The sequence below is a fragment of the Typopeltis vanoorti genome, chromosome 19 (assembly GCF_054136105.1).
Source record: "Typopeltis vanoorti isolate ZY-2024b chromosome 19, IOZ_Tvanoo_1.0, whole genome shotgun sequence".
Classification (NCBI taxonomy): domain Eukaryota; kingdom Metazoa; phylum Arthropoda; class Arachnida; order Uropygi; family Thelyphonidae; genus Typopeltis; species Typopeltis vanoorti.
The window spans coordinates 22,480,756-22,497,138 of NC_143567.1; the positions used below are offsets into that span (position 1 = coordinate 22,480,756).

Below are 16,383 nucleotides of genomic sequence, written 5' to 3' on the forward strand. Positions count from 1 at the left end.
ATGCCTTTCAATGGATTTGGTAGAAAGAAGGGAAATTATTGATGTTAATTCTGATGAACCTTTAGCTTGGAAATATTTATAGAAGATTATTATTATGTGGCACTTCCAAGGAGTCCAAGCACTCATCATGGGAGAGCACTCTACTTCTCTATACATGAGTCACTATCTTCCCTACTTAATACTTCGATTATTCCCACTACAATAACACTACTGCTATCAACACATAATGCCATCTACTGCCTACTAATACCACTAACAGTATTTCTTGTCTGTAAATTCCATGTGCTCTCATGGCTGATTTTTCTGTATTGGGATGAAAAACCGAGTTTCTGGGAGAAAAAACTGTGCTACCTCCATGTGAGATCGGCTTACTCACCTTCAAGTGAAAAAGCCTATATAAAGATTCCTCTTGTCACGACGAGAATCAAACTCAAGTCTTTTCTAGTCAGAGGGTGCAATACTCCATTGTTCTTCCATTTGCACTATGGAGACACCTAGATAGTAGATGTATAATAGTAGAAGGATGCATGTAGTAGATACTAAACTCTTGTGCAAGATGGGTTGGAGTGAGTTGGTAAGAGATGAGTAATCAGTCAGGTTGCTCCCTTCTGTGTTGCGTCAAGTATTTTTAGGGAGCTTTTGTGGGTACTGCTCTAGATATGTGAGCAGTACTCGATGGATGGGCAGATTTGTACAGGGTTAACAGCTGTTCAGAGGTAAAGTAATGCCTTTAGCAAAAGAGGAATCCTAATTTTTTGAGTGCTAAGGAGACAGTGGTTGTAATGTGTTTATGCCCAAGAGAGTCTTGATGTCTAGGTACTTTCAAGGAGAGAAATCTCATGTGACCTAGTTATTTGGGTGTTGTCAAAGGTAAGACTAGAGAATGTGGTTCTTTTTTGTGGGAAATAAGGCAGAACTGTGTTTTGCAGGTATTGAAATTCACAAGGTTTACTGAGTCCCATTGAAGAATGGTTTGGAGATCAGAATTTAGGATTGCGGAAGTTATTGTACTGTGGATTGTGGTGGTTTGTGTGGTGCAAGGTTTGTCAAGTGAGGAGGAGGAGGAATGTAGAATATGTACTGTCATCAGCAAAACTATTTATTGGCTTGATGGTCAACTGGAGCAGGTCATGGATGTTTAAGAAGAAAAAGGGTAGGTGAGATGACAGGGTCTTGTGGGATCCCAGCATTAGTTACATAGAAGATAGGGAACTATCCACATCATGTGCAATGTGCATCCATTTAGAAAAACTGGTAAGAAGCCACTTGCAGAGGTCACAAGACAGACTGATGATGAGAGCTTACTTAATAGGCTCTTATGTGAGATCCAGTCAAAAGTTCTGAGTGCAACCACTTGGGATTTGCCAAACTTTTCCATGGTACTTATCCAGAGGCGGATGACATAGGTGAGCATATCCCGTATATGTGAACAGTATTGGCAGAATTCATTCTGGCAATCATTTATTAGTTATTATTGTTATTGTTGAGTCCATTGAAGAGCTTCTAGATATGATTGTGGGCTTGTAGAACCTCTTTGGCCATCAGTTGATCTTTGATGGAGTAGGGCTTTTCTATAGGGTCAATTTTCTGTAGAGCAGCAGCAACAATTGCTGAACAAGAATAGATATGGGCAGGTGTTAGTTCAACTCCTGGACAGCTTGCATATGAGAGGTGTTCAAAAAAAAAGACCGAACTTTTTAAATAGCATGCTAACTGGCACAGAGAGTGCACTGCAGCTACTGAGTGCACCAAATGGCAGGTTTGACAACAAATTGCCATTTGCCCTGTTCTGCTATGAGCATTAGTTGTCAAGTTACATCCACTGAAGTGAGTACATGCATAAGCAGTTCATCAGATTAGTGACAAAGTGACATTGAAAGAGCTTGAAGAGTGTGTGCAATTTTGCTGCAAACTTGGTAAAAATTTTACGAGACATTTCAATTGCTTAACCAAGCATACGGGGAGAACTATGAGCTGAACGCAGTGCCATGAGTGGTTTAAGCATTTTAAAAAGGGCAGAACATCAGTCGTGAAGATCCCAGGCCTTAACGACCTTTTACATCAACAGATGACTACCATGTCGAGAGAGTTTGTGCTGAGAGTTGTGGAAATCGTCATTTAACTGTGTGAGAAGTTGCTGAGGAAGTGGGCATCAGCATAGGATCTTGCCATCAAATTTTGACTGAAAAACTTCAGATGCGTTGCATCAGTGCACAATTCATGCTGCATTTGTTGACTGATGATCAGAAAGAGAACCATGTTAGAATCAGTCAGGAACTGCTTGCCAGTGCAAATGGTAATGAAAACTTTCTTAAGACCATCATAACAGCAGATGAGACGTTGGTTTATGGCTGTGATGTTGAAACCAAGATGCAATCTTCTCAGTGGGTAAGGAAAGGGTCTCTTCAACCAAAAAAAAAACATGGATGAGTCAGTCAAAGATCAAGGTGATGTTGGTTGTGTTTTTGATTAGAAAGGCATTGTTCTTTATGAATTTGTGCCACATGATCAGATGGTAAACAAAGAGTTTTACCAGGAAGTTTTAGCATGCTTGAGGGATACTGTGCGCAGGAAGAGGCCTGAATTGTGGGAAAACCAGACTTGGATGTTGCACCACGGCAATGTTCTTGCTCACGCGTCGCTCCTCATCTGCAGTTATATGGCAAAACATCAGCCATCTATTGTGCCCCATCCATCCTATTCTCCTGACTTAACCCCAGCAGACTTTTTCCTGTTCCCCAAACTTAAAACCACTTTGAAAGGATGGCATTTCCAAACCATAGAGGAGATTTAGAAGAGGAGATAAAAGAACTATGTGCCATCACAGAAAGTGCATTCCAGGAAGCATTCCAACAATGGAGGAAATGTTGGGAACAGTGTATTGCCAGTAGAGGGGACTACTTTGACGGGGACAGTGCTTAAAATGTTGTAAAATGAGCTATTAATAAAGTCTTTATAGCAAAAGTTTGGTCTTTTTTTTTTTGAACAAGCCTTGTAATTTGTAGTGTAATTTCTAGTACCATCCAGCTGAATTTTCATGCCTTTGAAATGTTCCATCTTTAGTCTGGTGGTGATTGTGGTTATTTCTTTCTTTTCATTAATTTCGCTGATTTTATTCTTCTTGATAGCTTGTTTTACCAATCTTATTTTTGCGACAGAGTTAGCATCAGTTATTGATAGTGAGTGTAATTTTTGAGGTAAGTGTCTTGCTTCTTTGGCTCGCTCATTGCCTTCAATATTTACATGAGCTTGTATCCATTGTAGTGTACTATTCTTATTTTTCAAATTTAAAGTTGTTAGTTGTGCATGAATTTCCTGTGTGAATTTTGTTTTTCCATTTTTTAATGCTTCAAGTGCAGATTTTGAGTCACTGTAGAGGGTTATTCCTTCTGTAATGTTTATTACTGGATTAGAAAGATAGAACTCGAGAGCTGCTTATATGACTGCTAATTCACAAGTGAAGTTTGAAGCTATTTTGCCAGCTGTGGTTTTGACTTGCGTTTCCTTGCCTCCAGGTAGAGTTAGAAAAAATCCTGCTCCTCCTTGGTTGAGTGCTTTATCAGATGATCCATCAGTATAGGCAACGACATGATTCAAATTAAGTGATATATAGTGTCAAGTCCTTTTCTCTTATTTTTATGCTGTGAATCCTTTTTTGAACAAGGTTCTAGGAGATTTAAGTTAATCATTATGTTTTTTGGTAGCATAGTGGAAAAGAATGGTTCTTTGCTTATTTCAATGACAGGTGCTCTAGTTGATCTGTTTTCTAATTTCATGATCATATTGTGAAGTAGGTGATCTCTTTAGTCTAGATTTTCCTGTCCAGGCATTGAAATTCCTGAGTGAGATGGGATCATGTTCTTGGCTCCTGATTCTGTTAGCGAATTTACTGGAGAGTTTTCTTCTGTCTTCTAGAATGTGAAGCCCACACTCTTATTGAGCTTTTAAATTATTTGTGGATGAGACTGTACCTATAATAATTGTTGCTGCTCTTGATTGTACTCTGTCAAGTTTTTCTTTTGAGCTAGTAGAAACTGGAGCCCAGATTGATGAGGCATGTTCCATAGTGAATCATATGAGTGCCGTATATGTAGTTTTGAGTGTCTTCGGATTTGCACTCCCACTTTATTCCACAAAGCTTTTTAAGAGATTTGTTAGATATATTTGTAATATGATTTGTAAATCTCAGTTCAGTATATAGAGGTTAGGCCTAAGTATTTTGGAGACTGTTTTTCCTATTTTGCTATTATATAGTTTAATTTGGGGGATGTAATTGTGTCTATTTTTTCTATCAGTAGCGAAGATACTCAGTTTCATTTTTTCCAGGTTTATCTGTCATTTAAGTTCCTTTGCCCATCTTTCTAAGCCTTTTATTATTTATTTAGGACTTTTTTTTTCAGATTGTTGAGAATTACTGCTTGTGTGCCAGATTTCTATATCATCCGCATCGCATGCTATTTTTGTGTCATTTATTATGTGAGGATGAATATTGTTCATATAGATGAGAAATAGGAGTGGGTTTAAAACAGAATCTTGTGGGACTCCAGCCTAAGTTCGATGCATTTTGGAATAAATTCAGTTAACTTTTACTTTCATTTTTCTTCCTTTCCTGAAATCTGAAATCCAAATTAATGCGTTCCCCTTTATTATTATTATTATTATTTCCCAAGACCTTGTGGAGTCAAAGACTCATCTGGGAGGTCCTTTTATCACACACACACACATCTCATCATACTGTGCCTTGAACACATTCAAACTCCTTGCAGACACCACACTCTCAGGCAAGGCATTCCAATCATTCACAACTCTGCACTAAAAAAAACCTGCCTCTCACTCCCCTACTCACACCCTCTTTATACAGTTTCCAGGGATGACCTCTGGTTCTCCCCTGATCTCCCACTATTCTCTGTAGAACTTCTCCACCATTGATCTTATAATAACTCCTTACCAACTTGTAGGTCTCTATCATATCTCCCCTCTTCCTTCTCTCCACCAGACTCTGCAAATTACATCTTCTCAATCTTTCATCATACTCAACATTCCAGAGGTCAGAAACTACCTTAGTCAGTCGCCTTTGGACCCTTTCCAACATCTCTTCATCCTTCTGAAAACCTGGTGACGAAATCTCGGCACAATAATCCATCTGTGGCCTAATCAAAGCCTTATACAATGGAACAAGAATCTCCCTACTTCTACACGTCAGTGTCCTCCACATCATTCCCAGAAGTTAGCTTCATTAGCTAACTGCTGTTCATACCTCTCTTTAGCTACTCTCACCAACCAAGTCACCCTCCTTGCCTGGTCTTTGTAGACCTCATGAAATTGGTTACTTCCACTTCTCTTATGCTGCCTCCACAATGCCCTTTTTCTCTGTATCGCATGCTTAATCTCTTTATTCATTCATCTCACACCTACCTTATTTAACCTTTTCACCCTTGGAATCCATTTAGACATTGCATCTACTAAATAGTTTTTGAAAATTCCCCAAGCTGCATTGATCTCTTTTCCAGCTAACTCCTCATTCCATGCTCCACCAGCAAGCTGTGTCCCGAACTCTTCATAATCACCCCCCGTGTAGTTCCACATATACCCTTTTTTCACAGGGGTCCTTGCACTTCTGGCAAGCACCCAGGTAATTACCTCATAGTCACTTTCACCAATTGGTGGATGATTTGACACCTCATTTATAATTACATCCTCTGATGAGATGACCAAATCCAAGACCCTTAATCCTCGTGTGCCCTCTGTTACATACTGTCTGAGGTAGTTATCCCTCAAAAACTCAAGAAACTCATTTTCTTTACTTCCAGTTGCTCTCTCTTCATTCCAGTCTATATTGCCATAATTAAAATCACCCATAATGATCACCCTTTTCTTATTTGCTTGACTTATTTGACTATACATTTCACTATCACCACCATCCACATTACCAGGTCTATAACAACATCCCACCAAGTATTTGATTCTATTCACCTCTATCTCACACCATACTGCCTCAAAACCACTGGCCCCATTTCCCTCTTGCATCTCTACCTTGTATGGACATAACTCTTTCTCTATCATCAATAGCACTCCCCCTCCCTTTTTACCCCTTCTATCCTCACGAAACATATCATACCCTTCCATCTCTATTCCTATCAGGATGTCGCACTCATCTAACCATGTCTCACTTATTCCGACAATCTTTGGGTGAACAGATGCAATTAGTGCAACCATTTCATCCGCCTTGTTTCTTATACTTCTAGCATTGGTATACAAACATGACAGCTCATTTCTGGATCTACAGCTAGTTCCACTGATACCACTCACTCGATGCGATCTCTCCATGCTGGACTGGGGCCATTTCCCTTTCTGCTTCTTCATTTTAGAACCCTTTTCAATTCCATCTGTTTCCTCTTGATCCCTGCCCATCCCATTTCTTTCCTGCCTACACATGCTCTCACCTCCTCTTGGAGCATCCACCTTTCTCACGCTGTGTACCCCTGTCTGTCCACCCTGAGCCTCCCCTGTTTCCCTGCTCCTCTTGCACACCCCATTCTCTCATTTTCTATACTCATACCACTCACTTCCCCATTCATTTCCACTTCTTCAATCTCTCCTGTCTTACTCTCCTGATCTTCCACATCACTCCCCCTCTTGATCTGATTCATTCTCTCTATTCACTTCTCTACCTTCCAGCAGCAGTCTCTCCAAGCAACTTACACCATAACCACTCAAATGCAGTCCATCGCTCCCATACAGCTCACTTCGTCCCTCAAACTCATTCCACACATTAACAAACTGTACTCCCATCTCTTCACACATTTCAGCCAGAATATCATTCATAATCCTTGCTCTCCACTTCATTTCACCACAATCATACCTAGGCAACACACTGACTACCCTTCCTGTCACACTATTCTCTTTTATCTTTCCAAGCAGCCTCCTGACATTCATTCTGACATGCTCTTTGTTCTCTCTCAAATCATTTGTACCAATTAATACAATTAACTCTTCTGCTCGCTCCCGCCTCATATCCAATGCCTCAATCACTCTACTCATTTTACTGCCTGGAAAACATACCTTGTGCATTTTATCCTTTAGCACACCTTTAATAATGGAGTCACCATACAACGCCACTCGCTTATCTTTCATTAACTCTTTCATGCCATCATGATTTATTTTAATAGTTTTGACCTGGATTCTCTTAATTTCATTCCGCATCCATTTCATTTCTTGCCTCATCCAATCCAATTCACTTTCCGAATCTTGTGACACATTCTCTCTATCATTAAATCTTTCTAACTTTCTAACTCTCTATCCCCTCTTCTCACTTTCCCTCTCATTCATCCTTCTTTGTTTCCGTACTTTCGGTCCAACATACGTCCAACTTTCACTATTATTCTTTTCACTTTCACTCTCATTTATCTTTCTTTGTTTCCGTACTTTCGGACTAACATGCGTCCAACTTTCGCTATTATTCTTCTCACTTTTACTCTCATTCGTCTTTTTTTGTTTCAGTACTTTCAGTCCAACATGCGTCCAACTTTCGCCATCATTCATTCTTTTTTCGCTATCATTTATTCTTTCGATTTTTTTCACTTGTGATTTCTGCGTCACGCCATTTCTACTTTCATTCGTTCTCTCAATTTTGTTTCTTTCTGCTACTCTCGCCTCACTTTTGTCCCTTTTAACATCCGTTACTGTTTTCAAATCGCTCTTTTTCTTTTTCCTGATTTTTTAACATTTTTTCGCCTCTCTTTCCCACCATCCTTCTCTTTCAAACGTTCTCTCGTGACACAATCGTTACTAACACTTTCTGTCATCAATTTCATATTTGCATTCATTAGTTCCTCATTCAGGTTACACTTCGCACACACCCTTCTTCCATCCACACTAAACATCCATAACCACTATATCCTGTGCAATTTTTTATTAACTTTTGTCTCTAAATGCAATTGAAGGCACCTATTAGATCCAAGAAGTTGCTGTTGTCTTCTTTGGTGGTTTTTTTGAAAGCCATCTATGAATGATTGGCAAAGATAAAATAATTGATCTTCTGTACTATGTTGAGACCTGTATGCAGTTTGGTAGAAGATATACCTTCTTGTTATTTTATAAAAGCTAATTCATGAGTCTAGTATATATTATTCTTTTGTATAGTTTACAGAAAGAGTACTAGTCAAAGCTATTGATCTGTAGCTTTTACATTCACTAATTCTGTCATTGTGAGGTCCAGGGTAAAGATATCTTCAGAAGGATAGGTTCTGGATTGTATTAGCAAATGTTTTGCAGTTTTCATGCACCTTTTGTCTTTGTTATATTGGCTTACTTTAGAGTAATATTTAGCTAGTATATCTGCCATCTGTTTGTTGCTGCTGTATTAATTCCCGAGGAGATTATGTTTGAAGAGTGATCACTATCCATGAAGAGCGTCAGCTCTGATTAGTTGTTTTTATTTACAGCATCTCATTGGAGTCAAGAGATTCATCGTGGGAGGCCCAAATCTCTCTCTCTCTCTCCACAAATCCTGTCATACTTCTCCTTGAATCCATTCACCATCAGGGAACTCACAACCAATTTTGACAATTCATTCCACTCATCCACCACTCTCCATTCAAAAAATCTGGTCTGCACACCCCTACTAACCACACTCTTACACAACTTCCCCTGCTCTTGATGCCCCCCAGTTCTCTGTCATACATTGAAAAATTTCAAATGCATCAATTTTTACAAAACCCCTTTAATATCTTAGAAGTTTCTATCATGTTCCCTCTTTTCTGCCTATCAACTAAATTTTGTAACCCGCAAACTTCAAACCCATCTTGGTTACTCATCTCTGAATCCTTTCAACCACCTCCTGGCCTCCAAGAAACCCAGGTGAGCAAATCTGTGCACAGTAGTCAAAATATGGCTGAATCATAGCCTTAAGTTGTACCTACCTTCAAGGTAGTTTAGGAGCTGGGTGTTGATGGTTCTCTCCATTATTTTGGAGAGGATTCAGGTGAGAGAGAGATTGGGTAGTAGTTTGATGATAAATATTTATTACCCTTCTTAGATGTTAGTGGAGTATGAAATATAGAGAGGCAACATGAGTCAACTCTGGAGCACAAATTTTCAGGACAGTTGGAGCAATGTATCTGGGCAAGGGAACTTTTTGGTATTTAATTTTGACAGATGATTTTTTGGTGACACGTCAAAGGAGGCATTGAGTGCTGGGCACTTGGGTTGGGGAACATTTATTAAAATCATCTATGCAGACATTTCAGGAAAAATGTGATGTCAGGTGATTTGCTTTTTCTGTGGGTGATGATGCAACAGATCCATATGGGTGCAGTGGGAATAGTGTTGAGCAAAAGTTAAGGTCATCTGCTTTTGCAAGAGACCAAAAGGCATGACTGTCATTTGGGCACAAGGCAAATTTTGTTGCTTTTTGGCTCTTTGGGAAATCGTTTTTTGATGAATTAATTTTCTTTCCGTTGTTTCGTACTTTGGTGTAAGCAGTGAGGGAAGGTGGAGTTCTTGATGATAGTCAGTTGCAGTATGCTTTCATATGTTGTGTTATATGGTATGACATCATTTGTACATCCTTGCCATATCTTTTTGCAAATGAAGGCTTACTTATCTGATGGCAATTTAGTGTTGAATGAGGAACCTATGCTTCCATACCAGAGAGGATTACTTCAGTGATGTATTTAGTGCACATGCCTGGGACAGAAGACTGAAGACAATAATCCAACCAAGGGAATGAGGTATCTCGGAGGTCATCCCACTTGGTGTTCTATGCCAGACAATTCTTGGTTGAGGACAGCTATATGGGTGTTGCTCACTGGAGAAAATAGATAAGCAGAAGGTTGTGGTGTGAATTACCTAAGGGAGATACAACCATCATAGTGTATTTACAGTTTGACCATAATATGATAAGTTGTAATAACAAGGAACTGTTAACATGTTAACAAGTAAACACCTAGAACAGAGAGAGGAAGAAAATGATCCTTGGAAAGCAGATAAGGGCAGCCAACTTCTGATGAGGTTTGAATACAGTGCAGAGTATTCAAATAAAAAGTTGAATAACTTTTTCAGAGAAAACATGAAAAAATAAAAGGTTCTAAAAATGTCACATCTTGGCCTTCTGAAATAGTTAAAAAGACTCACACGATTTAGCCCCCCCCCCCAGATGTACAAATTGCCAGAAATTCATAAACGTAATAACCCTCTCTATCCCATAGTAGATGCTACTGACTCCCTCTCTTTTATGTTAGCCAAACAGTTAATCCCCACTTATTGATCATTCTTCATCTTGCATCAAAATTTTAGTAATTTCAAATCTTGAATCCAAAATTTAGTTTTAAACATTAATGATATCATGGTGAGCTTTGATGTCACCTCTCTTTTTACCAGAATCCTTCTTTCTGACACATTCAATTTACTGAAAAATGCCCCCCCCCCTTACAAAGATACCATTTATAAACAGATTGAGGATACAACAATGGGCTCTTACCTTGCCAATTTCTATATGGAGCATTTTGAGAAACATGCTCTTGATATTGTTCCTCTCAAGCCTCCTGTCTGACTAAGATACATTGATGATGTGTTCTCTATTTGGCCACATGGCTCAGACACATTTGACTCCCTCCTCCTCCATTTCAACAACCAGCACCACAGAATCCAGTTTACTATAGAAAAAGAAAATAGTAATAGCCTGCCTTTTCTAGATACTCTAATCACACGTCTTCCCAATGGCACCCCTTTTTTCTTAATTTACAGAAAACCCACCCACACAGATAGATACATACCATTTCCCTCTTAGCAATATGGTGCTATCAAAACCATTGTCAGCAGAGCTTCCAATCTCTCTCTTTTACCTAGGTTTCTCTTACAGGTGTCCACTTCTTTATTTGCCAGATTTTCTTGTCCACTGATTACAATGCCAAAAATGTTCAACAAATTAGTTGTTCTTTCCATCTCTTCATATCTCTCTCTCTCTCTCAACATGCAGACTATAGTAATCCCATCATTGTTTCTTATATCCTGGACAAAAAAAAAAAAAAAATAGCCAGAACTCTAAAAGTACAATCTCTGTACTGCATTCAATCCTTATCCAAAGTTGGCTTCTCTCATCTACTCTCCAAAAGATTCTCTTCTCCCCTCTCTCTCTGTTCCAGGTATTTACAAAGTTCCTTGTTCTTGCAACTTATTACATTATAATCACACTGGGAGATCTGCTAACATCTGCTTTTTTTTTTTTTTTTTTTTTTTATCTTGAGCCCATACACAGGAGGTTGGTTTGTCAACCTATAGTACATTAGTACTGTGTATGGGCGGTGGGTTGGGAAAGGAGGAATTTGTTTACATTTGATTTGAATGACTTTAAATTGTATTCCTTGGGAAACACAGAAGGTGGGAGACTGTTCCACAGTGCAGCAATTGCAGGGATGAAGGAAGAGGAAAAGAAACTTGTTCTGTTTGTTTCTAGGTGAACTGTGAAAGGATGTTGTGCAGCAGCTGTACATGTTCCAATGAGTTTAGTACTGAGTGGAGGAATTATTGATGATATTTCCCATGGAAATATTTGTAGAATATATGTACTAAAGAGACCATACCTCTATGTGAAAGAGGGAGGAGGGAGTTGGTAAGGGATGGATCATTGATAAGTCTAATTGCTCCCCTCTGTATTGAGTTGAGCATTTTGAGAGAGCTTTTTGGGGCCCCACCTCATATGTGAGAGCAGTATTTAATAGTTGGGCGGATTTGTGACTTGTATAATGTTAATAGCTGTTCGGGGGTGAAGTAACATCTTGAGCGAAAGAGGGATCCTAGTTTTTTTGAGGTTGAGGATGCAATGTTTGAGATATGTTTATGCCAGGAGAGGTTTGATGTGAGGGTGATTCCAAGGAGTGAGATCTCAAACTGTCTGGAGATTTGGGTATCATTGAAAAGGATATTGGGAAAAAATGGTTCTTTTTTATGGGAAGTAGTACAGAACTGGGTTTTATTGGCATTGAAATTTATGAGGTTATCTGAACCCCCATTGGAGGATGGCTTGGAGATCGGAGTTGAGGGGCGCAGTGGTTGATGTTCTGTAGGTTGAGGTGAGTTGTAGGGTTATCAAATGCAAGCGAAGAGTGTAGTGTGCTGTCATCTGCAAAACTGTGTATTGGGTTGGAGGTCAATTGCAGTAGGTCATTGATATATAGTAGGAAGAGGATTGGTGAGAGGACAGAACCTTGTTGGACCTCAGCATTAATTGAGTGGTGAGAGGATAAGGAGTTGTCCACCATCACACAGAGTGTGCGTCCAGACAGAAAACTAGCGATCCACTTACAGAAGCCCTGGGTCAGACCGAATGATGGTAGTTTGCTTAGTAGGCCTTTGTGCCAGACCCTGTCAAAGGCTTTGGAGATATCTAGTGCAACCACTTGAGATTCGCCAAACCTCTCCATAGCTTTCATCCAGAGATGGGTGACGTATGTGAGTAGATCTCCTGTTGATCGGCAGTGGCAGAATCCATACTGGCGGTCATTTATTTAGTGAGTATCTTCAAGATGGCGTAGGAGTTGGGAATTGATGATTTTTTACATTACCTTCGACTGAACTGAGGTAAGCGAGATAGGTTAGCAATTGGATTGGATTGACCTTCTGTAGGTAATTGGATGGTAATGACTTATCACCCTTCTTGGAGATGGGCTGAATATAGGCCAATTTCCAGTTTGTGGGATAGATTCCAGTGGAGTAGGAGAGTATATATAGGTGACATAGGATAGGGGTCAGTTCTGGAGCACAACTTTCAGAACAACTGGAATGTTCTGAAAGTTGAATGGGGGAATGTTATCGGAGCCAGGAGACTTTTTTGTGTCTAATTTGGACAGTATTTTTCTGATCTCATCCTGGCAAAAGGATATGGGGGGCATTGTATGTTGGGTGTCTGGAATGGTTGGGGGACGTTTACCATTGTCAGTTATGAATGCATTTGAAGCAAAGTAAGAGGCCAGAAGATTGGCTTTTTCTGTGGGTGATGATGTAGTAGAGCCATCAGGGTGTGATAGGGTGAGAATAGTGTTGGGCAGAAATTACGGCCAATTGCTTTGGCAAGAGACCAAAAGGCTCAGCTGCCATTTGGACAGGCTGCTACTTTCCTGCTTTTTGCTCTTTTGGAAGTGTTGATTGTTTTTTTGCATTTATTACGGGCTTCGGTGTAAGCTTTGAAGGAGGATGGGGATTCTTGATTTCAGCCATTTGTGGTATGTCTGGTGTTTCATCCCTACAGCCTTGGATCTCTACTGCCTAGAACAAGGGTAGCCTTCTACATTCCATGTGCCAATTTTTTCATGTACGAGTACAGATGTGCAATACAACTCTTGTATCCTTAAAAACTCCCAGCAAAAATATGTTAATATAGACATTGATATATTGATTTAATATAAAAACTAGATTTTCTCTCTCTCCGTAACTCAGATCCTTGCACTAGCTTCAGTTTTCCTTCCATTTCAGTCTGATGTTGTGTTTTATAGTGTCTATTAAGATCGTGTCTTTTATTATGTAAGAAAGTTTTCACAAACAATGTACAACATTTTTCCTGGTAGGTTCGCTATAAATAAAAACTCATTTTCCCACTGTTCATTGAATTCATTCATGCTTACTATCACCTGTTTTTTTTTTTGCTCATTTTCTTTTGCACTGTGATGGGTAACTGAATATAAAAACAAGGCTTAATTTTCGAAAAGTACAAAACTGCAAATGTTTTGAATTACTGCTGTGGTTTCGCTAGGTGAAATTTATTTGGAAGACTCTTAAAATGATAAAACAAGGATTACACATTTAGGTTGACTTATTCCAAAATACCGCATATGATTGCATTTGACAAGAGGATGTAGACGTTAAAATGCACTGTAATTCTGCCAGGGCAAGCATATCTAAACTGCATCCAGCAGATGGTGGCTTGGTGAGGATGTTCCTTGAGAAGGTTTATAGGAAAAGTGATAACTTATACACATGCACATACACTTTTGAAGGAATTCACTTCTTTCTTCCAGCAGATGTGAATAATTTACTTCATGAATTTATCATCTGAAACAGTTTTCTATGCGATAGATTTGATCATTTCCAACACAATTTGCAGTACTAAAACAACTATCAATTTATTTTAAATAATTATTAAAAATCACAATGCCTGTAACTTTATGTGCTGTTAAAAATGTTTCATTGTCATCTTTTATAAAAGTAAGAAGATCCTGTATTTAACTAATAATATTATTGTTATTTTACTACTTCTCAGTAATTAAATCTCACTATCTTCATTAGAGGGGCTTACAAGAAATTGAAACAAATTGATTAAACAAACACAAATCATGCACAGAAATTGCTCACAATGCTATGTATCTCACATTTTTTGCAGTATATGAATAGCAGATCTTGTTTTTTGAGAGATGAAATGATGCCGCAATGAAAATTGTTTATTTTTAAATCAGATAGAACCAAACCAGATGAGCACATTGTACTAAATATAAGTTCATCTTTCATTGTCGTTTCATTGCTACCACTTCGAAATGTTATGTAATTCATTAGCTGTTATGTGATTCAAAGCTTCTATTTATTATGTTCTGAATTTGGTAGCAAATATGTTTTTTTTTTTCATTTAGTGAGCCAGAACTTCCTGAATCTGACACACCTGTGGAGTTAGAAAGAAAAAATAAGAAACTGAAAGCTCTTGAAAATGAAGATAATCAAGTATGTATTAATCTGCATAGTTTTATCATTTGATGTTCTGAACATGAATATCGAACTGCCCTCCTTATTGAAAAAGAACACACACACCACAGCTTATGCATAGAGAATACAGGAGAAGTTTGTTTTAGCATATAGTTTGCTATAACAAATTTAGCATAGCATTACCTGTGGAACCTTGGTCAGGATTTTGCTATATTGAGCAAGTTTGATATAGCATTGATTGATTGCTGTAGTGCAAGTTGACTGTATATCCAACAAAACCAGTTACTAAGCTTTTATGAGCTCCTGTATTCTTGAATATACCACTGATTTCTGACTTTCATTTTGACATATTTTGAAATATTTTGTCTCATAAGAGATGGAAATAAAGAACGAAAGGTTTGATATTCCATATCAGTTTAATTCCCCATCATTCATTCCGCTATTTAAATCAGCTGTTGTCAACATTTATGTCAGCACATGTAAGGAAAAAAAAAAAAAAAGATTATTTTTGATACTTGATAACTCAAAAGAATTTGATTTTTTTGAGTTTGTTAATTTATCTATCCATTGCTTATTAGCTAGTCAGAAATGCAATGCGAAATCAAACTATGCCAAAGTGACACAGTACAATATCACTATCATGTACTGATCTTCTCTAGACTGGTGTGTAAAGCATTTTTTAAATTGATGGTTCATACCACATGTGTATCTCCCCCCCCCCCATCATTTTTACTTTATATCCTCTATTCTTATGGAATATATGTATGGTACACTCAATGGACAAAACATTAGAGATAGGGGTGATGGGAAGTTGACAGTGGCATCCTCTGTTCAGAGTGAAATGTACCCAAACCGAATGCAGAGTGTAAATAGGCAGACATTGGGCTTCCCAACAGTGTATCGCAAGTGATGAACATGGGTAAATGTGGTGATCTTAGCAACTTTGATCATGAACGTATTATCAGTGCAAGACAGGTAAGTCATTCTATCACCAAAGTTGTAAGAATGCTAGGGTTCTCGAGGGCAACTGTATCAAGGGTCTGTGAGTATACTATCCGCAGACGTACCAGCACTCAGCGAACAAGTGGTGGCCTACCATAGGACACCGGCAGCACAAATTATATCCAGTTTCAATATCAGAGGTCCAAGCAGCGTCAGTGAGTGAACGGTATGGCATACCCTGTATATCATGGATGTCGATGCCCTAATCTTGTACCACTGTTGACTGCTCATCATCAGGTATTGCGAGGCACAATGCTTGATAATGAGAAAACTGGATCTCTGCAGGGTGGACCAAACTCATGTGGTGTGATGAATCCCATTATCAGTTGTACCAAGCTGACAGGAGTGTGTGGCATCAACAGCATGAGGCCATGGCTTCATCGTGCCAGATTGGCTCTGTTCAAGGAGGTGGTAGTGGCAGCTCTGTGATGGTTTGGGGAGGCTTCTCATGTGATACATGAGGTCCCTTAGTGTGTATGGAGAGGTCCTTAAATGCTGAAAGCTACCTGAATGTGCTGGCTGATCATCTACATACCTTCATGGCCTTTATGCATCCTGCAGCCATCAGCAGGACAATTCACCTGGCCACAACCACTCAGGCATAGCTTGAGGAACACTCATCTGAGTTTGGGACCATCCAGTGGCCCCCAAGGTCTCTGGATTAAAATCTGATTGAATTTCTCTGGGCTGTAG

The 16,383-nt window shown here is 39.0% G+C and overlaps 1 protein-coding gene across 2 annotated transcripts in view; it reads left to right on the forward strand.

Moving 5' to 3' along the window:
- The window catches only part of Mettl14 (methyltransferase like 14), a 364,896-nt gene that overhangs the window by 12,420 nt on the left and 336,093 nt on the right, over nucleotides 1-16,383 (forward strand). For both annotated transcript variants that reach the window (XM_090409120.1, XM_090409119.1), the window contains exon 3: nucleotides 14,619-14,706. In XM_090409120.1, coding sequence (XP_090265246.1) covers nucleotides 14,619-14,706 — 88 coding nt within the window. The remainder of the gene's footprint in view (nucleotides 1-14,618; nucleotides 14,707-16,383) is intronic.